The sequence below is a fragment of the Momordica charantia genome (genome assembly GCF_013281855.1).
Source record: "Momordica charantia cultivar OHB3-1 chromosome 10 unlocalized genomic scaffold, Mcharantia_2.0 BLBB01000010.1, whole genome shotgun sequence".
In the NCBI taxonomy this organism is placed as follows: domain Eukaryota; kingdom Viridiplantae; phylum Streptophyta; class Magnoliopsida; order Cucurbitales; family Cucurbitaceae; genus Momordica; species Momordica charantia.
Genome location: NW_028275158.1, coordinates 114,812 through 140,807, shown reverse-complemented (window position 1 = coordinate 140,807; position 25,996 = coordinate 114,812). Strand labels below are relative to the sequence as shown.

At 36.8% G+C, this 25,996-nt stretch overlaps 6 protein-coding genes across 11 annotated transcripts; 1 reads left to right on the top strand and 5 right to left on the bottom strand.

Moving 5' to 3' along the window:
• Positions 1-686: 686 nt before the first annotated feature.
• Positions 687-2,451, bottom strand: OMT1 (O-methyltransferase 1). Its single transcript, XM_022285596.2, has 3 exons — positions 1,963-2,451; positions 1,245-1,620; positions 687-1,174 (listed from the first exon to the last, which is right to left on the bottom strand). Exons 1-3 carry the CDS (start codon positions 2,391-2,393, stop codon positions 872-874), a joined length of 1,110 nt encoding a protein of 369 aa, XP_022141288.1. The 5' UTR covers positions 2,394-2,451; the 3' UTR covers positions 687-871.
• Positions 2,452-4,493: 2,042 nt separating this feature from the next.
• On the top strand, positions 4,494-5,304 carry LOC111011466 (RPM1 interacting protein 13). Its single transcript, XM_022285227.2, has 3 exons — positions 4,494-4,757; positions 4,864-4,950; positions 5,032-5,304. Exons 1-3 carry the CDS (start codon positions 4,521-4,523, stop codon positions 5,170-5,172), a joined length of 465 nt encoding a protein of 154 aa, XP_022140919.1. The 5' UTR covers positions 4,494-4,520; the 3' UTR covers positions 5,173-5,304.
• A 296-nt stretch (positions 5,305-5,600) lies between these two features.
• On the bottom strand, positions 5,601-10,645 carry LOC111011465 (uncharacterized). Of its 2 annotated transcripts, XM_022285226.2 has the most exons (6): positions 10,464-10,645; positions 8,095-10,322; positions 7,137-7,325; positions 6,834-7,011; positions 6,305-6,744; positions 6,045-6,210 (listed from the first exon to the last, which is right to left on the bottom strand). In XM_022285226.2, exons 2-6 carry the CDS (start codon positions 10,213-10,215, stop codon positions 6,181-6,183), a joined length of 2,958 nt encoding a protein of 985 aa, XP_022140918.1. In that variant the 5' UTR covers positions 10,216-10,322; positions 10,464-10,645; the 3' UTR covers positions 6,045-6,180. The 2 variants fall into 2 exon arrangements, with proteins under 2 accessions (XP_022140917.1, XP_022140918.1); XM_022285225.2 differs by having other exon boundaries at positions 5,601-6,744; positions 10,464-10,643.
• A 1,153-nt stretch (positions 10,646-11,798) lies between these two features.
• On the bottom strand, positions 11,799-12,763 carry LOC111011661 (Heavy metal transport/detoxification superfamily protein). Its single transcript, XM_022285512.2, has 2 exons — positions 12,346-12,763; positions 11,799-12,260 (listed from the first exon to the last, which is right to left on the bottom strand). Exons 1-2 carry the CDS (start codon positions 12,485-12,487, stop codon positions 11,971-11,973), a joined length of 432 nt encoding a protein of 143 aa, XP_022141204.1. The 5' UTR covers positions 12,488-12,763; the 3' UTR covers positions 11,799-11,970.
• Positions 12,764-13,542: 779 nt separating this feature from the next.
• LOC111011608 (Heavy metal transport/detoxification superfamily protein) lies at positions 13,543-15,362 on the bottom strand. 4 transcript variants are annotated; one of them, XM_088118681.1, is made up of 5 exons: positions 15,132-15,362; positions 14,836-14,995; positions 14,591-14,751; positions 14,426-14,516; positions 13,543-14,333 (listed from the first exon to the last, which is right to left on the bottom strand). In XM_088118681.1, exons 1-5 carry the CDS (start codon positions 15,159-15,161, stop codon positions 13,729-13,731), a joined length of 1,047 nt encoding a protein of 348 aa, XP_087974807.1. In that variant the 5' UTR covers positions 15,162-15,362; the 3' UTR covers positions 13,543-13,728. The 4 variants fall into 4 exon arrangements, with proteins under 4 accessions (XP_087974807.1, XP_087974808.1, XP_087974809.1 ...); XM_088118682.1 differs by having other exon boundaries at positions 14,836-14,992; XM_088118683.1 differs by having other exon boundaries at positions 15,141-15,362.
• Positions 15,363-16,963: 1,601 nt separating this feature from the next.
• Positions 16,964-20,409, bottom strand: LOC111011527 (protein NTM1-like 9). Of its 2 annotated transcripts, none has more exons than XM_088118680.1 (7): positions 20,020-20,409; positions 19,451-19,728; positions 18,687-18,947; positions 18,239-18,604; positions 18,029-18,125; positions 17,668-17,939; positions 16,964-17,578 (listed from the first exon to the last, which is right to left on the bottom strand). In XM_088118680.1, the coding sequence occupies exons 1-7, from the start codon at positions 20,183-20,185 to the stop codon at positions 17,216-17,218; spliced, it is 1,803 nt and encodes a 600-aa protein (XP_087974806.1). In that variant the 5' UTR covers positions 20,186-20,409; the 3' UTR covers positions 16,964-17,215. The 2 variants fall into 2 exon arrangements, with proteins under 2 accessions (XP_087974806.1, XP_022141019.1); XM_022285327.2 differs by having other exon boundaries at positions 18,029-18,122; positions 20,020-20,407.
• Between the last annotated feature and the right edge of the window lie 5,587 nt (positions 20,410-25,996).

The window sequence follows — 25,996 nt, the reverse complement described above, 5'->3', positions numbered from 1 at the left end:
AGGTCCATGGGCCAAAGGGGGCCTAATCAAGTTATAGTTTGACTAGGTCAACTTGATAACTCATCCTTCATATATTATAGAATTATAGTGAATAAAAGAATTAGAAAAACTAAAAGAATAAGAGAGAATTTATAACTTGAATAATTTTATAGGAACAAAAAATGGACAGAAAATATTAATCTATCAAATCTTAATAAAATTTTATTTTTAAAAACTGTTAAAATATTTTAGAAAGTTGATATATAATAAATCGATTCAAAATTTAAATAAATAAATGAGTACGCTTTACACATGGGCTTGCTTATTAGAGGTTGGGTTGGCCCAACCAAGCCCATGTGTAACTTAGCTATAGACAAATTCCTATTTAATTAAGCATTCCTTTCATGAGACAGTGTGGAAAATATTGTATTGTATGTGCATTTAAGTTGGAAGAATTTTAGAGCAAAATCAAATGGTGTAGCTAAAAGAGCCGCACATTCATTATTCAATTAAATTAGCACTCAAGTTTTAGTCATCTTATAGGCCATAAAAGTTTGAAAGAAAGGGATTGAGATTGCCACTCTTCATCGTCTCGTCTGCATCATAAAGCATGAGAACCAGCAACAACTCAACTATTGAATTGAAGCTTGTTTGAGAAACCAGGTGAAACCTGGAAGGAGTAACGAAATCAAGAGAAGGTGACCAAAGATTATTAATGGGATTGGTTTTATAGCAGAGATTAGAGGAATCTATATTCTATGGTGCCAATCTGCCATTATGTTTGGTCATGAACCGGAATCACACAAGTTATAGAGCAGTCCGAAAGATTAGTTATTGCAAACAGTAGAAAAGCAAAACCCAAAAGATGAGGGAGGTAGGCGTATAAACTAAACTAAACAGTCTTGAGAAATTCCATGACATAAGTGTTGAAAGCACAGCAGTGGAGGTTGAAGCCCTGAAATCCAGCGGCGTTGGCCAATTCGTGGAATTCCTTCTGGGTTCTCTCTTTTCCTCCGGGGTTGTGAGCCAGCATTATGACATCGATGTGAACGACTCCCTTGGTGGCGAGGCTGGTGTCTGGTTCCACGGGGAGAATGCATTCGGCCACGATCACCTTGCCATGCTCCGGCAGCGCGTCGTGGCAATTCTTCAACAGCTTCAAGCAGTGCTGGTCACTCCAATCGTGACAGATCCACTGCCACGGTTCAAAATTAATCATGGAGTTAATTAATTAATTAAGAACAAGAAGTAAGTGAATAAAATACCTTCATGAAAATAGCATCCCCCTTTGGGACGCTCACAAACATGTCGCCCCCAAGGTGCTGGACCCCTGGGTATGGAGGAGCGTCCTGAATGACGTGAGGCAAGTCGAAGTTGATGCCCCTAATAGAAGGGTACCTTGAAACGATCATGTTCAGAACAGCTCCGGTTCCACCGCCCACGTCCACCACCGAAGAAACCCCTTCGAACCCTTTGTAGCTCTCCAGAATCTTCTTCATGGTGATGCTCGAATGCTCCGACATTCCCCTGTTGAACACCTTGTTGAATCTGGGATCGGTTCCATGGTAATCGAACGCCGTCATTCCGTATGCTCTGTTGAACGGAATCCCTCCTTCCACTACTGCATCCTTCAAATGGTACCTTCATATTTCATTCAGAAACACACACCAATTAGAAGTGTCTCTGTCTAAGCATTAATGGAGAGGAAATTACAGAGCACAACTTCCTAACCACACATTTTCATACTATCGTATGAATGGGTGTTTTGATTTTTAAAGTCTTTCTACAATTTAGTCAAATTTGGATGTCTAAGATTGACCGTCTTCATATAAAAACATGGAGGTTTTATAACTTTGCACAAATAACATTACTCCTAAAAATACTAGTCCGAATATAACTTAAAAGATCTTAAACTAGGATCACCATAGTGATTTGATTAGAATGGATGGATGGAAAGAGAAGGGGAATCCGAATCACAATTACCAGCTCTCCATGAGGACCTTGTCCTGATTCATGAGACAAAGCGGGGCAATAGAGACGCCATCTTGGTTGTTGGTCAAGAACTTGCAGACAGGGGCGAGGCCGTAGAGCCTCTGGGGTGTGCCATCGGGGTGGGTTCTGAGGGAGCAGGTGAGGATGGAGTAGCTGGCGAGGAGGCGCAAGATGCGGTCCAGTGCGACATCCGCGTGAGGGTTTGTGACCGCCGGAAGCTGAGCGGCGATTTGGGAGGGGGAGAGCAGAGCCCCGGGCCCAGCTCTGGCTACGATCTCAAGCACGTCCAGCTCAATGGCGGCCTTCAGCACCATCGGAAGAACCGAGGCGCTGGCCAATTGCATCGCGAACAGGTGGGCTTCCTCGTCGCTAACTTGGGTCGGGGTGATCTGCGTCTGGGTTTGGGCGGCGGTGGAGCCCATTTTCACCCAAATGCAAGTGCTCTGCTGCAACTGCTTAATGGTAATGGTAATGGTAGCTGTAACTGGCAATGCGTTTTCTTATAGTGAATTGATTTGCAGTGGAGGGAGGAATGGCACATCACCCACCAACCGCACTCGCCCCCACAACCTCACACTTGTCTTCTCATGGTAGGATGCCCAATTCCAAACTAAGTTGGTGAGTGGGTCCTCTGCATATGACCTCGAATCTTATTGACCTGCCCACCATGCCTCCTCATAGCATACTAATTAAGCTTTCATAATTTCATTCTCAATTTCATATTTTTTTTTTTATCAAGGATAAGAAACCTGAATTACTTTGTTCCTTGTCAATTAATTTTGTGAGGTAACTCTATAATTATCTCCACCCCTTCATAGGTCTCATATCCAATCCTTGTTTTTATATTTTCACTGGACGTTTATAAACATTCATTCTCAAAGTTCAACCCATCTTTTTGTTGCCACACGCACAAGTTTATGTACCTGTGTATTTCCTATTTCTCAATTTTAACTTTTTTAGGAGCTGTGTAATGTGTTTGGTTGAGATTAAAAGATAATAAGGTAAATTACAAATTTAACCCCCAAACATTTAGGTTCAACTTAATTTTGTGTCTAATTATGTCCCAAATTTTGAAAAGTATTTGATTCATTCTAACTTTCAATTTTGTATTTAATAAATTTTTGACCCAATCAACAATTTTTTTAAATTTTAAAATTAATTAAGCTTAAAAATCCAAAGTGTAAGGTAGTACTCTACAATAAATTCAATTTTATGTATAATAGATTCATTAAATTTAAAAAATTAAATATGTTAGGAGTTATATTAAAACCAAAATTGAAAGTTTAAAGATCTACCCGGCATTATTAAATTCATAGAGTTATTAAATAGAAATAGAAAGGAAAAGGTTCATGCACTAAACTTTTAATTTAATCCACATTTTATAAGCCTTAAAAAGAGTTGGTTATATGTCTTTCTTGAGAGTTCTGATGTAGAAATTAGGTTAATTGAAGTCGAAGAAAACGTACCTTTTGGACAAAATAAGTGTCCAGACTCGGAACCCATCTTTTTGACAATTCATATTGGCATGGCATTGAATTTATTCCATATCTACAACACAGAGTTAAAAAAGAAAAATAGGAAAAAAAAAACAATTGAAAATACATTATTAATCATTGATTAATAGTTTTAATTTGTTTATATACAGTTTAATTCATCTTATTTTAATTTTTTTAATTATCCAAGAGTTGGTGACCTTTGACTTTTATGTCTCTTATTTTAATGATTCATACCATTTAATTAGTTGATCTTAAAAAATTGATTGGCTACATTAATGTTCCTGATATGTTTATCTCTATTTATTAAATTTGTCATCACTTATTAATAATATGATAAGTATATTGTTGAAATCAATATTAAGGTTTTTATAACTCAATTCATTTTCCAAATACGACATGTTGGTGGAGATTCGAACTCATGACTTTTTGGACGGAGATAGATGTCTAAATCAATTGAACTATGCTCAAGATTCAAATATTGATTATTTTTTGTAATAACTGGTCTTTATATTATGACTTAATGTGAAGGGTGTGGTTAAGATTAATAAGAGAGTAAGAGTTCTAAAAAATAGTTTATTTTGATAGAATCTTTTGTTGGAAATGAGAATTATTGAAAGTGTGACAAGAAGTATGGGAAGAGGAAACATCAAGAATGAATGAATAAATACATTATCCGAACCAGTGTCAAACTTAATAAAAACAAATATATGCACATTTAAAAATTAAAATTCTAAGTTTTTCCGTGATAGAATTCAAATATGGAATTTTCATTTTAGTAGGGTGCGGGATTTGGTGCAGTGGGATGGTTTACCATCTCGCCTAACCTAACCAGCTTGCCAACTTACCTGTATAAAGAAAGAATAATCAATGTAGGACTAGGAGTAGTTACCACTTAGCACGACTTTTATTTTAATTGGGCCATTTTGGTATATGGGCCAAGGCTGGAATGTTGGCGGGCCGTGGCAGTAAGTAAGTAGTAGTAAGTAGGTCGAGAGTGAAAATAATATAAAATAGGTTAAAAAATACAAGTAGAAGAGCAGAGGTGATCGTGAAATGAGTGGGTCGAAAGTGAAAGGGCGAGAGAGAGAGATGATAAATGGTAGAATGCAAGTAGGGGAGCATCATTCCCCCCTCCGATCTATTTTGTGCGTAAAAAATGTCGTGGATTTGAAGCGTTTCGACGAGAGGGAGGATTGTTACGTGTTAGACTTTGACCCCTTCCACTCCCCCGACCCCTCAATTTCCAAGGACACTGACTCTGAACTTTCCATTGTGGGGGAGAAGGGTCAGGTATTCACCCTTGTCTTTGTTTCTTTGTGTTTTCCTTTCTGAAACAATAAAATAAACGTTTTTATATAGTTTGGACTTTCAGACTCTGGCTTTTTGCTTATGGTAGGTGGCCTGTAGAGACTACCCACACGCTAGGTATTTGTGTGTCAAATTCCCCTTCGACACAACCCCTCACCAGAGTTGCTGCACGATGGTAAGAAAATTTTATTCTTTTGAAAATGTGTTGTGTTAATTGGGATGGTGAAAACTGATATCAGAAATGTGTTGAATGCAGTGTTTCTGTTACGTGTGTGATTCGAGAGCACCATGCGACCACTGGTCGTTCCATTGCAGTGCTTCGCATACCAATCCACTCTGGGAATACTCAAGGCACTACTACAACAACAACATCAACATGCCTTCCACTCTGCATTAGCTTTTTTTGTTTTACTCCCTTCCCCCCTTCCCTTCCACAATCACACACATCACTTTCCACCAACTTCCCCGGGTTGTCTTGTACATCTTTACCTTTCGTTGCAATATAAACTATCCTCTATTTTCATTGAAATCACTATCTTTTTCCCCTTTTATCACTTTTGCCGCCTTCCATCATACCAATTATATATTATATTCAATTCTTGTGAATCCATTTCCATGTATTAGTATTATGTTCAACATCCAAACTAAACACTAATATTCATTTCCTCCCTCCTGCAGCTTCAATCCTCCCTCTTCGTCTGGTTTTAGTTTGTGAATCGTCTTTTATGACTTGGTGATCAATAACAAACGCTTGCAGTTGCCCAAGTCAAGTAATTTCAAAAAGGATATATGATTTATAAGCTGTGCTGCACAACGAGGACGATCTAGACAGAACAATAAAAATGGCTCCTTCAATAGTAAGATTACATGAGCAAATGTACTAATCAAAATATTTCGTTCCTATAGAAGCATGTACAATCATGTACACAAGGGATGATTGTTATAGTACTGTACCGATTCTTATAGTACTGCTCCGGAGCTGCAGAGAATCTGAGTCAAACAGACAGTTCATTCAAACATTCAACAGAAATCAAAAAGTATAATGGAGGCATTTACAAAAGGTTCATTACAAGCAGCCAATACCATACAACACTCAGTCACCCCCAAAGAACATGTTCCCAGTCCGATGAGGACCCATCAGAACCACCACCAAGATGCTTGCCCTCAACATGCCTTCTACTTTCCTTCCCGTTCCTAGTTAAGTTGTCTTTTGCACTGACACCGGGAGGAGGTTCCATTTCAACGCTCAAACCTCCTCCTCTCATTCTGGACCAATAATCTCTCTTGCTCGCACCATCATACTGGTACGCTACCTCGACCTCCTCTAATTGTTCTCCAGCAGCGGTCGAGCTTATGTTGTTTCCACGACTCCTAAGGACATCCAATCTGGCCATTACTGAAGCATCTAAATTATCAACATCTTTTCCATCGTTATCTGCAACAGGATGATGTTTCATTGAGACACCTATAGCATCCGTATCCCTTTTAGCTGCTACTACCTCATCGATGTTATTGGAATTGGAGCTTACCTTTCCGGATACACAACTTATGCACTCATCTCGAGATTTCAGAACTTGAAATCTGGACATGACATCATCATCTACATGGTTGCTCCAACTCAAGGTGGGGGAAGCGGGTGGAAGAGCAGGCCCAGACTCATTCTTTGAGGTGGGGAAGGGAAAATCCATGTCTTTGATATATGGGACTGCAGGTCGTTTTTTGTCTTTTTCAACCATGTCTTGTTCAACAGAAACCTTAAAATCAGATAGTGTTCCTGAATTTTCAGCATCCCTAAGTTTTGCTTCATCATCTCGGCATTTGAGAATATGGAATCTAGTCATCACATCCCCTGCTGCCTGACTAAATACACTTGCAACAGGAGAAGTCTTGATGGAAGCATGTGGCTCTGAACCAACTTTAGTCTTGGATGTATCAGGAACAGGTAGCTCATCCTGATTTTGGGCATTTTCTGGCATAAAAATTAATCTAAGGTGAACTTTAAGCCGACAGGCGAAAACAAAAATGCCGTACGGGAAAAGTTGTAAAATCAAAACTTACTTATCACTTTTGGTGGTTCATGTTTCTCCATTTCCAACTTTGCACTATTAAAACGAGCTCTTAAATTGGAGGCACATAATGCAGCTTCTGCCTCAAGCCATAGGTTCTTGTACACGAGAGTTTGAGGATTTTCTCCTTCTTCATCACGAAAGTTTTCACACAGAACCTTCTTGAGAGCCTAAAAAATGTGATAATGATGTGAGTTGATATCATTCTTTGTATGTTGCCAGAGGTCAATTTATCTCGGCACGCTTCCACTAAACAGAGAACGATTTGCCATTGTCACCCTAATAGATACCTTACCTGGGTTATGCTATCTTCTTTCATCGGGTCAAGGCCATTCCTCAGATAAGGAGAGTCAGCATCTTCTTTGTCTTTTTTGACGGACAATATGTATTGATTCTTTTTCTCGATGCCATTCCGATTTTTTAATGAACACTCTAAATTTGCACCTTCAGTCCTTTTCATATAGGATTTGAGCACTCCCACCTCCTGGAAATGCCGATAAAAAAGTATATTATATAATCATAGTTTGCATTGCTACATTGCAGTGAATCCTTAAGCATTGTCAAAGGTTATAGACAGACTAAACGAAATAGCTCTCCAAAAATAAAACAAATAGTGGGGAGGCATACACTAGGTTGATATATTGTAAATGACTTAATAAAGGAAGAAAGGGAGAAAGAGTAAACATAATATCAAAATGAAGAATTACTAAATGCTATACTAAATTGAAAAATCACAAGGCAACCCAATCGCAGATGACAAACTAAAAATCCTGCGTCTCAAACTACCCCAAGTCATAGCATTCACACCTACCTCAAACTTCTGCCACCACTCTCAAAAGAATGAGAAACTTATTAAAATATAAGGATAACATGAACTTTCGATGAGGAATCCACAGTAATAAATTAAAACCAAACAAACTATTTCGTTCATCTAGTATCAGCAAGAAGAAAGTAATATCCTTCAAAGGTTTATCTTTGTTGGAATTAAGGAATTAGATACATATCAATCTAGCAAAAGATTGCAAAAAAGTTGGAAGGTTATTTTTAAATGATGAGTATATAAATAATCAACGAGAACCTAACCTATATAGGATGTTACGTTGTATGAGCACACTGTGATATCTTTGCATTTTTCCATTCTTTTTAACAGAAAAATGATAACCCTGCTACTAGATTTTCATCCGTTGGTTTTTTAATTTATTCACTTCCTGAACTTAACGGAGAAGAAAGTAGACATAGTAAACATAACATACTGAATGAAGCTGATGAAACTGTCCAAGGTTTTGTGAAGCCATTTCCTCAGGTGAGAGAGAACCTTGTGGTCGAACGCTATTTATACACGTATCAAGGTTACTCATCACAGTCTCAAGGGACTCGACATTTTTTTGGTGCAATGCATCCAACCCATTTGAACAATATGAAAGGAGCAACTCTGATAGACTATGCAATTTATCAACCAGAATCTGAACATCTATTTTCGAGACCGATTCTTCATGATATTCTTTTGCTAGCTCAGAAGGCAAATTCTGGACATGTTCTGCAGCATCACGTGACGTATGATTCAAACCATCTTCAGAGGAGTTGCCACTATTTAATTTTGCATCTGCATGCTTTTCCATGCAACTTGTAGGTGCAATCCTTATTCCGGACATGAAATTATACTTAAAATTATTTTCTGGCGTGCAACAGGAAGAATCGCACTCACCACCATCTACCACTGGTTTCTGGATGCTATTGATGGCTGGATGGAAGCAGCTCATTTTTGAATAAAAATCTCCTACTTTCCCAGAATCAATAGTTTTATGTTCTGCAAGCAAGGAACAAGCAACTGAAGGCATCTTTGGAGAAGATGTTGCACCTTTCTCCAGACGGCTACCTATGGTGCTTTCATTTGGTTCATGAACGAAGACTTTCACGGTATCCTCAGCAGTAGAAGTGGGTACTTGAGGCAATGGGAGATTCACGCTATTGCAAACTTCTACTTTCTTCACACGACTTGGGTTAACAATCTCAAAAGCTTGAAAAGGAGAAATACGACTAACTGGAGCACCTTTCCAGCAAGGTGAGTCTACTGCTGAAAGGTTGTACTGATCAAAACTTTCGGAGGAGCTTTCAATTGCCTTAGCAGTTTCAATAGTTTTAAGGTCCAAACTAAAATGGGGACTGGCATCAGGAATATGAAGCCCCATTCCAGTCTTCAATATACGATCTGGTGAATCCTTAGCAGCATGTATATTATTTGGTAAGTTGTGAATTTTTGTTAATGAGGACTCGGTAACTACAGGATCATTTTTATCTATACATGTGCCATGGTTCTCTGTACTAAAGAATGCTTTGCTTTCAGAATTAACCGGAAGGAACTCCTTTCCAGTCGAAAGGTCATTGCCACCAAGTTTTTCTTCAGAGGAATCATATCCATAATCTGAAATATTACATGGACCGATGTTCCAAACAAAAGAATCAGTGCTGACAACAGGTGGTCTGATGGAAAAAGTAGCAGGAGAATTGACAATTGTTGTAGTCACACTTAGTCTATCATCTTGCTCTGTCAATATTTCTTGATATGGAGCATTTTTTAGGAATTGACAGTTGTTCTGAGAACTTGTAGCGAGATTCAAAGGTAGTGTCCTAGTTTTAGGGTGACATCCTGGAAATGCAGAATGAGCATCTATGTTAGATGTTCTTGAATTCTTAACCGGCTCAATGTTAAGGTTACGCTCCAATAATAATTCTGCATTTGGACATTCTCTTACAAGCTCGTTGAATTTATTCCGATCAAGCATATCAATAGAATTTAAAGCCTCTTCAACTGATCTCTCAGAGCCTCTAGATCCACAAGTGGTGGATGGGGGCTCGTCGAATGTAGCAACATGGGAGTTAGATAGCCGATCATAACTTGGATGATCAACGATCACCGTAGGGCAACCTTTGTTACATGAAGTCGAGGCATAGGAAGGATAGTAGGGTTTTGCTTTGCCAATACTGGTTATTAGACCGCCAGAGGTCTCACCATACAAGGAGGCGTCAGTTGAGGACATCGTAAAACAACCGAAAAGAGGTCCACGGTTATCAGCAGGCTCCATAGCCTGCGACCTTGGGTATTTAGACCCACTAGATAAGGGTAACCAATCAAATTCGGAGCTGGGGTTGAGAAAGAAATCAAGTCCTGAGGTTTGGGAGCTGGAAGGGTGCCAATTCAGGGGAACCCCAACCCCAAACGATGGTTCTGTCATATCAACAAGTGGGGTTGAAATAGGTCTGGTAACCAAACGTTCAAGAGTAAAAGGGGGCGCCAAAGGTGATAAATTGGAAAAGGATGATGAAGATCCTCCATTACCGATACCAGTACCAACAGAAGCAAAACCCATGTTCATATTGTAGAAGAGGAGCAAGCTAATTGGTGAAATCGACGAGTTATTAGACCAAATCAACCAAAAGAAGATAGAACATCACCAGTCCATAAGAGTCGCATTCAAGATTCCTACATACAAAGAACCAGAAAGAACGGTATAAATCGCAAAAGTAGAGATTTTTTTTTTAGGGAAATGAAACAAGGACGATGTGGAAACCGTGGCGCAGAAATTAAAAAGAAGAAGAAGAAGAAGGAAGAAATAAGCAGAACCAGAATGGTGAAGTGGAGCAGGGGATGAAGTAAGAGGTGGCAGTGCGGTGTCCTCTTCCACCTTCTCAGGGACGGAAACTAGAAAATCTCTGTGTTCTCTTCTCGCAATTGCCATCCAACTCTCTTCCTCTGCCTCTGCCTCGAAATTGGAATAGAATTTTCGGTCGTTCCGTTATTTTACTTTTTGGCCCCTAACTTTATCCCCTATTTCCTTTCTACCTCCTCTTTAACAAAATCAAAATTCCTTATTTCTACCCATACCCGACTGGATTAATCCGTTTATAATTTTAAAAAATTGACTCTGTATCCGTTTTTTTAGTACAATGTTTGGGTATTTCTAATATCTAACAAAAATATTTGTCAATGGCAGCAACTTTTTAATTTTGAAATATGCTAAACATTTTTTTAATTATATTACAAAATTCATTTACCTCAATTTAATTTGCGATATATTTTATATTAGGTATAAATAATTGATCTATTGTATATAAATTATATTACTGATATAGATAATACACCTAATATAAAGTATATCAGTGACACTAGATATTTGAATATTGTATATCACCAATAAAAAGTTTTCGAATCGAAGATTTTAGTATAAGTAATATTGTAGTTTTCTTAACCATTATGGATGACTCATTGAACCAAAAGAACTGGGATAAATTGGGAGGGAATATGTTTAAATCTTATGATTGCCACCTATACGAATTAATTCCTAATGATAAGTATATAAATTATATATATATTTCATATTAGGTATGTCACTTTGATATGCATTATATTATATATATATATATAGCTAACGTATCCAACATTAAATATATCATTGATATTAATTATGCTAGTCGGGTAAGATATATCAATATGAGGGGTATAATTAACTTTAGAAAAAATGAAGGTTGAAACTCAAGTTTTTGCTATATTTAGAAATTAGTAGAGATATTTGAATGAGAGATTTTCAGTGTCTTGATATTATAACTAACTACACCACAACACCACGTAATAGAGAAGGTCAGCTACATAAATTGATTAAACATATTAAATCACAGTGAACTTAGTTCTTTTGAGCCATAGATTAGAATAAACTTAATCATTTATTAATACAAATTTAAATCACTATTAAACTCAAAAGTTTAACTAGATGGATAATGAAAATTTTAATTATTTATAAAATATGTAAAAAAAAAAGAATTAATCTGGTCTCTAACTACCTCTTTTTTTTCGATGGTTGATATAAGTTTAAGATTGTGCAGGTCGTTCGTTCTCAACTTGATAATTTTGGTAGTGCTGTAAATCGATCTGGAGTAATTATAATTAATTAATGAGTTGAAGTGAAGAGTAAGAGTAGTAAAAGAATAGATTGAAACTATAATCCCCATGTGTTGGAAGATGGGCAAAGAAGGGGAAGGATTGATGAGCAATAGCATGTAGAAGACTGTAGAGTAGTGCAGACTAGAAATAAATTAGAAATTAGAAAAGAAACATATATATAGGTAGCTGGTAGCTATATGCTCCTCCGGAAGGAGTATGATCTGGGTGTGGTGAGATTGAGGACCTTCTTGCACGCTAGTTTCAAGCTAAGGGAACGAACGGCAAAACGAGGCCTGAAGCTCAGAGGAGGAGCTGGAGGAGGGACTACTGGGCCGCTGTTGTCAGCTTCTTGTTCTGTTTCGTGGTTCCAGAACCGAGCCGCTTTTCTCTTGCTCCTCACAGTGCTCAGCACTTGGTATTTGTTGCATATTCCCCACACCGTCACTTTCTGCTGATTGCAATCCACATTAACTGAATATATCCCTGCAATATGCAATGTGAAATTCAATGCCCATCCCATTTCCCCTTGGCCCTTAATTCCCCTTTAAGTTTTAAGTTTTAAGTTGACCTTTGAGATGGGAGAGCGCCTTGTGGACCTTGTTGGCGCAACCGTGAGAGTAAAGGGGAACCATCATCTCCACCAACTGCGGCTCCACATTATATGAATATCTGGTGTCGGCTGGAACTATGTGCAACTTAGCCATATGCATAGATTTCTGTGGCCACCTCTGGAGCTAGCTAGCAGTGAGCAGAGTGATTAGTGATTAGTGATTAGATTAGAGGGGTTAAATAGCGCAGCGGCACCCCATGCCCATTGGTTCGATTAGCTTTGGAAAAGTGGTCAGCTTTAGGCTTTATGTATGGGAATTGGATGACGAGGAACGTATTGCAGAGTGACAGGACAGTGATCCAGTTGGAAGAGTGGAAAGCAGCGTCACCCTCTCCCTTTTGGGAATTCAATTATCTCCTCCCACTGCAATCCCCTCACTTCTGTTTCTGTACACAGTTACTGCTGTTAGTGTTACAAATCAAAAGATGGTGATCACCGTCCTAATCCTACGTTGGAACTTGGAACTTGGAACGGACGCTTGATTTAAATTATATATAATACACAGAAACCAATTAAGAGAGCAGCATCCAATGCATCTTTTCTTACCACAATAACCAAAAAAGCCAAAATCAGGACGAGCCAGAACATGAACACGTGGCCGCCATTAACCTTTTGATGTTGTCATACAAACTAAAATTCGTATTTTTAAGTATTAGGACAGTGGTGAGTGGAGTGTGACGTGGATTTCTTTCTCCAAACTCGAAACTCTACATACTGTTTATTTTTTGGTTTACTACCTAACCTCCCCAACTTCTTTCATTTTCAACACTAATTGCATGCTCCATCTACTTTAACCACTTCTCATTTCCTCGTTATTTCAAATTAAACCACCAGTTTAGATCCAATCTCATTAATTCCACTTCCACATTAACAAAATAATTATATCATACAATCATTCTTAAACATTCACCCTTATATTCTAAATTCAGATCTTTTTTATTTTTTCTTTATACTTTTGATCAATCATTTCCATTTTTAAGTAGAATAATATTCATTCTTATTCCTTTTCTTTTCCAATTTACTCAAATTATTATTTCAATTCTATACTCTCCTAGTACCTCTATATATATATATATATATTTTGTATTGTTTAAAGAATTGATTGGGAAGATCTATGCTTGGGCATCACATGCCACAGCTATTGAACTAATGAGATCGATAAAATTAATTAAATATGTATAAGATGAACAATCACATGCATTTAGAGCTGATGGTATATGAATATAAAATTGTATAACATAAGAGAGACATAATTAAGGTAAGGAACAGGGGTGAAGAAGATGAGTATACAATACAATACATTTGATTTGTAAATTTATAATAGAGAGTGGAACCGGGAATTTATAGGATGCAACAAGCATTGGGATTCTCATCGCTGAATAGCTGAGGGGGTGGAATTCGTTCGATAATGTAAAGTGGCTGATATTGATAATATCGATACATCATCCTCTTCATGTTTTCGTGATCTTCCATGCCCGAACCCATCATCTTATTATTATCCATAATCTGGTTCTGATTCTGGTTATCTGCTTCTCCACTACCCTCCGCCGCCGCGTGATCCACACATGCTTTCACCTCGCCCTGTTGTTCCCCTGTCCCTGTCGTCGTGGTTTCCGCTTTTGGTTCTTCTAATATTTCCTTCTTTGTCTCGGGGCCCGCCGCCTCTTCTGCCTTAGTCGTCTCTGGTGCCTCTTCTTTCTTCACTTGCTCAACTAATTTAGGTGCTTCTTCTGGTGGCGGTGGCGGTGGCGGTGGCGGTGGTGGGTTGTTTTGATCTTGCGGCGGCGTGGGTTCGGGTTGGGGCTGGGGCTCAGGCTGGGGCTGGGGAACTATTCTGGCTTGCTTTTTGGTGCGTCTATACACATAATCCACTAGCTTATTCCCATCCATAGTTCCAGTAACCACCACTTTGCCCGTGCTGAGTTCTGTTGATGCCGTTTGCACTCCTGATCAATAATTTCCTCCGATCCTTAGTTAATTATTAATTGGTATGATCTGGATGGATTGGATTCTGTTGAATGAAAGTTGAATACTTTACCTCTCATTTTGAGTATCTTCTTCTTGAGTTGCTGAGCACAGGCCTCGCAGTGCATGTTGACGTTCAATTCCACGACCGTTAATCCACCCACCTTTCACCAGACCAAACCCATTAATTAATGAATACGTATACGTAATTTACGTGGAGAGTGAAAGAAATAGGTACCTGGGAGTTAACAAGTTCACCCTCGGCTGATGGTAATGGGGACAACACTTTAGCCACCCTCTTGGTTTTCTTGCTGATTCTGGCGCAAATTGCGTGTGGCTCTACTACTCCTTTGATGGTTACTTCATTTTTTGCCATGTCAATCCCCACCCCTTCAACTCCTGCATATTTCATCAATTCAATTTCTCTGCTCCATCGCAAATATACACAGTAATTAAAACACCTACCATCTACCTAGTGCCTACCTCTAATTTTCATAACAGACTTTTCGATTTTCTTTGCACACCCAGTGCAATGCAGATCCACAAACAGCACGAATGGAGAAGCAGGAGGAGGAGGAGGAGGAGGAGGAGGAGGAGGAGGAGGAGGAGGAGGCGTCTCTTCTACCTTTGCTTCTTCTACCTGCTGCGTCCAACAATAAAATTTAGAAATTACAACTCACTTTTATTAGTTAATTAGAACAACTAAGAAAATAAAATTAGAATTTAGAAGCACCCAATTGATCATGTATTGTTAATCTTAATTGTATGATGATATTCACCATCTTAACTTGAACAGCTTCTTCACCCATGTTGGGTTTGGTGTCAGAAAACGAAAACGTGAGTGGTGAGTGGTGAAGAGAGAGCAGAATAGAAGAAGTAGGGCCCAAGCGTGGGATTGCAGAATATGCGAATGTGCGATATCGGAGTAATTGAGCGTCAGGAATTTATAAAAACAACATGGATTGGGGAACAAGTAAAGTAAAGTAAGGCAAGGGGAAGGGGGCGTCGGATTTATAGAAGAAATATGAAAGCAGGGGGGCTGAACTGGTAACCGGTAAGCCCTAACATCACCCACCGGCATGACCTGGATTTTCATTTTTCATTTTCTTTTCTTTCCATCACAAGGTAGTAAGCAGCGAATACTGATTACTGAATGAATGTGATGTGGCAGTGGCACACACATTAAGGCCTATATTATATTATATGTGCGTCACAAATCACAAATCACAAATCACAAAGCACGCAGCCTACGCTTATCTAATTCTAATTTCTAATATATGACGAGTAATCACCATTTCATTTCATGCAGTTCAATATACAAACTTCAAATTCTTTCTCCATGTTTCTACTCCTTGTGCTTTCTGCATTCAACCAAATATTTTACCCAACTAGCCACCTACCCTTACTTCCGTGGGACTCCCTCCTTTTCAAAACGTGGGGATGCTGGAACTCAGTTTCGTTTCGTGTAAAGATCCCTTTTTTTAAAAAAAATATCAAAAGTGGCTCTCACATGGGTTGCTCCATCTCTCTCTACGCTCCACATTTTTACTCCCTCGCCACCATCCACCAAGATAAAACCCAAATTTTAACCTATTACTTTTCTACACAAAAGGAAAGCGTTACGTATATACTTCACCAACTTAATTAAAGTAAACTAACCCAGCTGCAACTGCACACTCTGACTGCACTGAAGTATTCAGATAAATTAAAAATTGAAAAAAGATTCGACTAAGAAAGACTGAAAACTTTAACCACCAATGAAGCAGAGAGAAAAGGTGAGCGTAACCCTTTTACTTTACTTTACTTTACTTTACTTAATGAGGAGGGTAACACGTGGAAATGAGTCATCATCGGACATTTTACATAAAGGCAATATGCACCACCATGGATCCTCGAGCCTGCCATTCAACCACCAAATTTCCTTCCTCACACTACAGCCAATATGCACCGCCATGGATCTTCTTGGCCTTGCAGTTGCACACAACTTTAATTACTGCAACAATCAGCCGTCCATGCAATTCTTCTCTCTACCTTTTCTCTACTTAATTATTGCTATTACACAGTTGGAACAAAACTCCAATTTGCTCATCTACAAACGCATATAATATTGGGATTTTTAGTTGGTGGAATAGCTCCATCATTTGATTCCGGCTTTCTTTTTCTTAGCATACCAAATTTGTATAACATCTCCTCCCCCTGCCCATGTTCCCGCCGAATAAACTACATGCTATTTTATTTTCATTCACTGGGCAGTGTGGAAATTACAGAATCCCCAAACTTCAATATGGTTGGTGCAACACGGATGGAAATTCACTCGTATCAACATGAAATTGTATGACTAGAAATGGGACACTGGTGAAGTTGAATTGCATTGATTGGATCAAAAAAGGTCTAAGAGTTCAATGTTAACTGTTGTAAAATTGTATATGTAGTTGCAAAAATCAACTTTACGGGCATCCAGCCTTGTTTCTATTAACGAAATTCCCGCAGCTATAGAAACTTCTATTCTATAATCTGGGTTCAGAAATATAGCATTGTGATTCCATCCACAATGTTAGATCAACACCAATTCTTGAAGTAATTGTCAGCTGTAGAATAAAAGGCTAGGATCTAGTGAACTCGACTACATTTCAAAACATATACATAAAACACCTTAAGAAAAAGGAGATGAACAGTGAAGCTGTTTTATACAAGAACATGGGACTCCTGAAGCTGAGGGCGTACATAGTACATACACAAGGCCCAAACTAAATATTGACGTTGACGACATACATATTATACCTCACAATCCTAAGCTGTTATTTCCAAAAACCTTTCTTTTTTTTCTGTAACCCCCCATAAAGGGCATAAAAAACTATGGAGGCTAACAGAAGAGAGAGAAAAGGTAGCTGCGCTGGTTACGGTTAGAGCACTTCCAGATGCTAATAAAAATTATGGACAATACTACAACTACAAGCCTAACTACAGAAACGTAGGAAAGGATTGAGGGTGGCAGCGCCTTCACCAATCTTCTTTTGCCCGTTAAGAAGTCAATTTTTGAGCCATAGCTTGTGACTGCTGACTTCGCACTGGCTTCCTGGGAGGCTTTACTACTGCTCATGCCTGGCTCTGCAACTGGCATCATCTGGTCCTTCTGTTTCACAACATCAACCGTGGCCACCACGGAATCACCATTACAGGCAGAACCACCTCCAATAGTCTGTTGGTTTTCTGAAGCTTCTTTCAACTGCGTGGCAATAACCGTATATAAATTTTCAGCATGATATTATAGTAATGGTTCCAAGTTGCATTTTACTTGATGAACTACTACTTTACCTCGCTTGAGAATGATGGGGGGTCATCATCCCCCTGTCGGCCACCAGAGTCACTAGACATATTACTAGAGCGTGAGGATGGCACTTGAAGTTTGCGTTGCAGACGTAACCTTCTAATTGCAGTCCCCTGATATGTAGAAAACTCATTCGGTGGCTGCTGACTTCTTGACCAGCGGCTTCTTCTACTAATGCCAGTTGCAGCTTCAGTACTTCCAACGGCAGACAATTTATTGCATGATTCCTGAAGGCTACCTGATAGGTTGTAAAAATGACCTGCCAGAAACATTTAGCATGCAAGATTATTTTAAGAAGATATGTCGTAGGCTCGTTGACATTATTGTGAGAAGAGAGAGGAGCAGCACCTTGTTCTGTTGGTGCAATTTTCATATGATCAATAATAGGAGTCTTTCTTTCGATATCCTCCAGATAAAGTGAGCTTTCAAAGTCTGGCATAACCTGCTTAGAGACAATAAATTAACAAGGAACTTATTCAAAACAAAAACAGAAACCATTGAGTGAACATGTAAGATTATATTTTAAAAGAAAAAGCCTGCAAGAAAGGTTTCACTAACCACAGCTTTAGCATTTTCAGCCTCCACTTCGCCATAAAATCCATTGTCTGAGCTAGCCACTGTATTATCCAGAAACTCACTTTGGGACATGGTTTCTTGCTGAAAGTCTTCAAATGAATAATCTTCCGAACTATTCAGGACAGATTCTATGAACTGCGAGATATAGGCATCCGACTCCTTTGTCCCACTCTGTATATGCCCTGCATTAGCTCCACAGTTCAGGTAATTGCTATCAGAGTAGTATATGCCAGACGATCCTAGCTCTGCTTGCATCTGCAAGTGCAATGGGGAAAATAGTTTGCTGTCAAGTGTTTCGTCCTCGAAATTGCAGAACCTTTTCCACTCTTCATCTGGATGGGGATCCATCTGCAACAAGTAGACTCTGACACAATTTAGATTATGCACAAATTCTTATAATAAGAAAGAAAAGAATAAGCAAATCTCTTACTGCTGCATTATGTTGTTCAAAACCATGAATTTCAGCTGAACCATCAGTAGGTTCTACTATTTCAGATAGCACTCCATCAGAATTTTCAGGCAGTCTTTGCAGTGAAGGAGAAACTGAAGGTAGTATTGGCTCTAAATTGGTATCTACAGGAGATGATTCAGCTGTGGTAGGAGATGAAATAGCAGCTTCAGCTTCATCGCCATTAGACTCTTCAATACTCTCATCCTGCTTCTTAAACAGACGACAGAGGACAAAGGCAGTCTGGAACAACAGAAACAACACCTTAATAAGTATTGAAACAGGAACATTCGAATATTCAAAAAATAGACTTCACGGGAACGCTGAACACTAAGAACTGATAAATATAAAGGACGAACTTAGTTGTACAGAAGAAGAAGTTGAAGAATTCTCGAAGTGTATTCTCAAGTAACAAATAGACAATATATCGGAATGTTTGTCAGTAGGGATTTTGAATATAAATATAAGATGCTGCAAAGAATAAGCTGGAAGAAAACCCCAATGTTAACATAGTGAGAAGTTTAGACACTATTAAGTAGCGGTTCAACAGAAACAAATATTGAATTTCTCTGACTAAATGAAATCGTCCATCACGGATTCTGAATGCAGGAAAGAGAGATAGAAATCGTTCCAAGCAACTGTATGAGGATCTTAAATGTCACCGTTGAGGACTAGACTAATAAGACAGAATCGTAATCATGAATTCGGGCGGCTAGCGAAAAGGAGGAACTAGAAGAAAATCATACCTGCCCAGGGTTAGTGCCATCAAGTTCCTTAAGAGTAGTACGATACTCATGGACAACCCAATTGGTTCTCTTTCCCTTGGGAGCACGACCGGTGTAGAAGACCAATGTCTTCTTCATCCCAATCAACTTAGTTCCAGACTTGATTTTGCGATCCTTACCCGTTGCCTTCCAGTAGCCAGCAGTGGTAGCTCTCTTCAAGCGGTAGCCGTTGGGGTACTTCCTGTCCTGTGGACAAAAGAAGAACCACTCCGGATCTTTCGTCTTTATAATCGATAGATCTGCGCCCAACAAAATAGGAGGGGGGGGGGAAAACATGTTGTTAGAAAAATCAAACTCCGGATAGGGGTGATAAAATAAAAGGTGATCGGGTAGAGCTAATCAAAACAGTCGAGTCAGTTGAAGCGATACAGAAACTAGGGATAAGTCGATGGAGGAAGAGAGAGTGAGAAGCGAAAATGGAATAGAATGAAATCATATTCGAGATGTCCGTAAAGAGCAGGTGAAGAGAGATATGTGAGTGATAAGACGTAAAAGAAAGAAAGGAAAATTGGGGAAGGCAGAGAGGGTACCAGGAAGATCCCAGGGCTCCCATTTACAGACATCGATTTCACGTATAACGCTGACATCGTCGTGGTTTCCATTGATCTTGGAGCGGAGGTAGTAGTCGATGAGCTCCTCGTCGGTGGGTCTGAATCGGAAGCCGAGCGGCAGGGAATTCAAGGTTAAAACGGCCATGGCGAAACAACTCGAAGGAGAAAGGCAGAGTGGATGGGGAAAGATGAAGAAGGAGAAGTAATCGGGGCAGGGGGGAGAGATTCTTTCTTCCTAATCCTTTCTTTGATAGAAAAAAAAAAAAAAAAAAAAGGGTCAAAAGCTCGCTCAGGCTCAGGCCTCAGGCATCAGAGAGTGCGATTTACTTTTTGAGTTTTGAGAGAGAATGAAAATGAAGAAGAACCGTGAAAGGAAGAACGCACTTTTATATGGGCGGTCTCTTTTACTTTCTTTTCTTTTCTTTTCTTTTCTTTTCCCTGTTTTGGTTTTGGTTTTTCTAATGACAAAATCAAAAACGCGTTTTGCATACACTGTGTTCTATTACCCCTGGCCTTTTACTAAAATAACATCTCTGCCATTCTTGAATGTAGCGAGCGCGAGGGTTAGAATGGGAAAAGCAAAAGTAAGATGTCGCAGGCTCACAAATAAGAGATTGACACGTAGTGAGAAAAGCGATACGTCAGTGTCACTTTCCGGGTCCAATCAGAGAAATTGCCACGAACTTACACTCCTTACTCCTCCTCGTCGCCATCGCGCCTTCTCTTCTCTTTCTCTTCACGAATACAATTCAACTATTTTGTTTTCTCCAATTACAATAATATTGACGCAAACCCATTGCATCGTCTTGCCAATAATCTATTCTTTAATTCATCAAATTTCATTTTATCTTTTTTTTAAATAACTTAAAATTTTACCATTCAAATTGAATGAATGTCTCTCCAACCTGAAGTTATGATTCATTTTTTATTTGTTATGGATGAAAAAATTTCTATTTTTCTGCCATTCAAATTCCAAAGGAAAAATATCTCGATTGTCTCTAGATTCTCGTAGGGTATTAGGTTTTTCCTCGTAAATAGAAGGAAAATATGGTATGTTACAAACCTCCACTATTTACTATGAAAAAACACTTTATTCTTCCTATTCGATTACTTCGATTCTGACTTACACTAATCTTTAATGCTTTTTTTTGTTTTGCATGTCTCGTTGATCCCTTTTATTCTACAAATTTGACAGATCTGGTCAAATTTATACATCAAGAGTATTGAACATATAAATCGTGCTTCACCATCGATCAACTATTAGGTATGAATTTGTGAAAAATTAAATGACCCATTTTGATTCAACTACAGAGAATTTTACTAGTTGGTTAAATGATGGAGTAAAATTTGTAGTGCATTATGTATTATTTAGGGATAGTTTAGATAGATTCTTGTTTGTTGATTTTAGTTTCTTTTTTAAAAATATATAAGTTTTTATTATTTATAATTAAGAAGTGTGTTTTTAGATTTTGGATAAATGTTGGAATAAAACACTTTGATTTGGTTTTGTTGTTCTTATCTATTTCCAATTCTTCAAAACATGAAGTTTATATTTTGTCTGTTTTAAAATTTGAGAAAAAAATGACAATTATGTTTATGTTTGGCGCTTTGGATTGGATGGAGTTATTTTGTTTGTTTTTTCTTCGGCCTCGTCTATACTTAGAAAAAACTAGAGTTTGTTGGATTAGAATCCAGACTTTATAGCAAATTAAAGTTGTTTGGTATATTCATAAGAAAATTGAGATTCTATTTAGATAGCAATGAAAATGCGATCTCTAGTTCACATTTGAAATGCTATTCTTTATCCATTATATATCATTCCCTCTTTCAATCATTAATATCTATCTAAATTACATTATCGTTATTCGTTTAAGATACGAACTGTTTGATTTATATTGATTAAAGAAGAAGATGATAGGTATATATGTGAGGACAACATCTCGACAAAAAATCAACTTTTGGATGAATTCAAAAACACAATTAAAATAAATATTGATCAGATATACGATCAATAGATATAAAATTATAATAAATATAAATTTTGTTAATAAATTAAAACAGAATATAATTTTTTTACCTCAAGCCTTAAATTATCTTAAGTGGGCTATAATCTTCTTTACTATATTTTCAAAATTCATTCATTTATCTTATCCATCAATCTACATCTATATAGTATATAAAAGGTGTCATTTTTCAAAATTCATTCATTTATAGCTATATAGTATATAAAAGGTACTATAGTATCTCCTTTTTTGTTTCTCCCTAATTTATCAAATATTGTTAATAATATTCATATTATTTATAAAATATTACTAAAATTGTAGTCAGTTATAAATATATCATAAAAAATATTAAATGAATTGACCATATTTATCTATCTAAAAAAATGTTTTAACAAAATTAGATTACCAAAATATAAGATTTGGGCTTAGACTTCTTATTATCTCTAGCCCGCAACAAATCAGTAGCTTTTTAGTCTGGGGCAATTGCAAGAATGACTAAAATTAATAATCCGTTTTAAAAAATGTTCAAACTTATGAAATAGTGTAATAATGGTTAATTGATTTTTTCCGTTAAATTCTAAAATATAATTTTAGGGATTTAAGATTTTAAATAATAGCAAAAACAACGGGCCTTCATTTTACGAAATCATAGTCAAATGAATCAAATTTAAATAATTAGCTTAAATCTAATTTAAAATTGATAATCATAATTTGAGAGTTGATTTAAGAAAAAATATTAAAAATGTGTTGGGTAGATTTTAAAATTTACCTCTATAAAATCCCAAAATAAGGGGATAAATAAGATTATTACTAGGTAAATGATAAAATTTAGTTATCACCTTTGACTTGAGTTAGGGGTTTTAGGAGTCCCACCTTCTTCCTACCTTTTGGTGTCACGTAACTTCATGCGCTCCACATACATCATCTTCCTCACGAAGCAGATCCGCAAGCCGCCATCCCGCCACTCACCTTCAAGGCCACCATCCTGTCTTGCTGCTCACCTCACGAAGCAGATCCGTGCGTCGCTCACCTTCACGCCGCCGTCCACGAACCAAAACCAGACATATCGCCTCCGCACCCAACCGCTGCCACCCTCCCTGTTGGTCGCAACACGTACCATATTTGCTTGAGACGCCATGTCCCAAACCAAATCTACCATCCCGCCACCCGACCAGATCCGCCCAAGGCCAATACGATCCGCCGACCACCCCAGACCAGATCCACCTACTGCCGCTTCGATATGTTTTCAATTTGCCGCCCAACTCCCATCTTCTAGCAAGAGGGAGGTAAGACCCTTTGTTCAGATTTTGCGTATTTTAGGGGTATTTAAAAAGATAGTTTTGGTTTTCCTATATTTTAGGGTATTTAAAAAAATACTAGTGTGGGACCGACACGTGTCTTTTGTTTATAATTAGATCTGAGAACTATATATCTACAACTGCAACAGACTTACTATATTTATATAGCTTAAATTCTAAATAGAATCTATAGATATGGTTAAAGTTAGAGGAGGAACATCTCAACAATGATTAAAAGCTATTGGTATAACATGACGTTCAAAGGAATCGTGCAAAATCAACTTAGAAAGTGAAAAATATGTATAGGTGCAGTAGTTTATATATTTCTTGTTTGTTAATTTTTACAGTAATATTTACAAATTAGATTCACTGAGCTACAGGAAAATGAAAGGGTTTCAAGATAGTTGAGGACGAACGTGTTAGTGAGGTAATTATTGGTATATACATATATTGACATTCTTCTTATGATATTTGAGTTGTATAGTTGTATATACATGTATTGACTTTTGTATTTTGTTAATTCTTGAATTGGTATATACATGTATTGACATAATTGAGTTTCATGGTAATATATACGTGTATTGAATTCTAATTTTGATTTTTCTTTAGTTGGTATATACATTTATTAACCTTTTAATTTTGATAAATTTTCTAATATTTTAAAGGACGATACAAAGTCTAATTAAGAGAATGAAAGAGTGAATAATGAATCCACCGATGAACATAAGAAAAATAACTCATCGTCAAAAGAAGTTTAAGAAACTGAATCTGATGACGATACACGCCCAAAGGCTACAAATTTAAGAGGCATCACCTATTTTTCTAATCGTTTTGATTTATGGATTGTTAGTCTTTGATTTTTTTTTAATTTACTTTTGTTGTAGATGATTTATTAAATGATAAAGAAATAGGAAAACAAGAATACAAATAACCTGTGACAGCATATACTCGTTGGTGGTTAGGTATATATACCAATTGATGCCAATATGTATATATACATTAAGAAGATACAACAATTACATAACGATGAGATGAGAGATGAATCGTTGTACACAAATTGTTTAAATTAACTGAAATACAAAACAAAATAATTAAAATAATTAACTTGAAATCCCTGGAAAAACATTTTGAATTCAAAACAAAGTTTGTTAGGTGGTTGAATATAAGAAAAAGCCAAAAAGACATAGAAAATGGTATTGTTGAAAAACTACGTTATAAAACTTCTAAAATACCCTTTAGCCATTTGTGCAAAATTTAAAACTAATAGACATTTTTTAAAACAGGTGGCAAAATTTAGTCATCCACTCAAATTTCCCTTTTAGTTTTTACTATTTAAGCCCAAAATGTGCTAGAAAACCCTACGTTTCGATTTCCCTTCGATTTCCACTTATATATATGTTTGATATACTTTTAATTTATCATTGATATACAAGTAATATACTTCTGATATAACTATGATATCTGCCGATATAACTTATTATATGATTATATAATTTACCATTGATATAACATTGATATATTTGTGATATATACTTGATATGTATCTAATTTACCATTGGTATACCTCTAATATAACCATGATATCTACTAATATAACTTCTTATATGATTATATATTTATTATTGATTGATTTACCACTACATATATGTTTAATATATATTTGAAACACATTTAATATACAATTGATTTACTTTTGATATAACTATGATATCTATTGATATAACTTCTTATGTGATTATATGATTTACTATTAATTCATCTACTCATATAACTTCTAATATGAGATTTACCACTGATATATGATTTATCATTGATTTACTATTGATATATGTTTGATATGTAGTTGACGTATTCCAATTTACCAGTGATATATTTCTGATATAGCTATGATACATGTGTATTGATATATATACTTTTGATATGATTATATCATGTTCCATAAAAAAAAAATTGTTTTTGAGATCGAAGTTTTGGTTTAAAATAAACAATTGATGTGATTACATGTTGTTGGTATATATAACATGTAACTGCATGTTGGAATTATTGGTATATAGAACTGATATACCATTTATATAACTTCTTATATGGTTATATGATTTACCATTTATTAATTTATCACTGATATAGTCATGATATATGTTAGATATAACATCGATGTACCTTAAATATATCTTATATTTAATATATCAGTGTGATATACTCAATTGATGTACTTTCTATTATAATAAAATGGAGAATATAAACAATTCACTAGTTTAAAATTGAATGAACAAAAAATCTATTAAATACGGTGTGAAAAAAAGAAGATTACATCAGTGACAGAAACTAATTAAAAAATAGGTTAAAGAAATGACATTTTTTTTATTATCTTTTTTCAAAATCTATTGAACTCCAAAGACATATTGGGTTGGGTTAAAGTATAGTTTTTGGTCTCCAAAACTTATTTATGTTTGTAATCTATTTTCAAAGGAACCAGTTTAAATCCTTATTCCTACATATTTTACTATAAAATAGCTATCTAATATTACCAACATTTTTATACATTTTTCTATTATTGCTATACAAAATGCCAAGCATCTAATATTCAATACATATGAAATTTGAGTCATTTACGTTCCAATGAAACAAACGGCTCCTAAAGTGTAAAACGTTTTA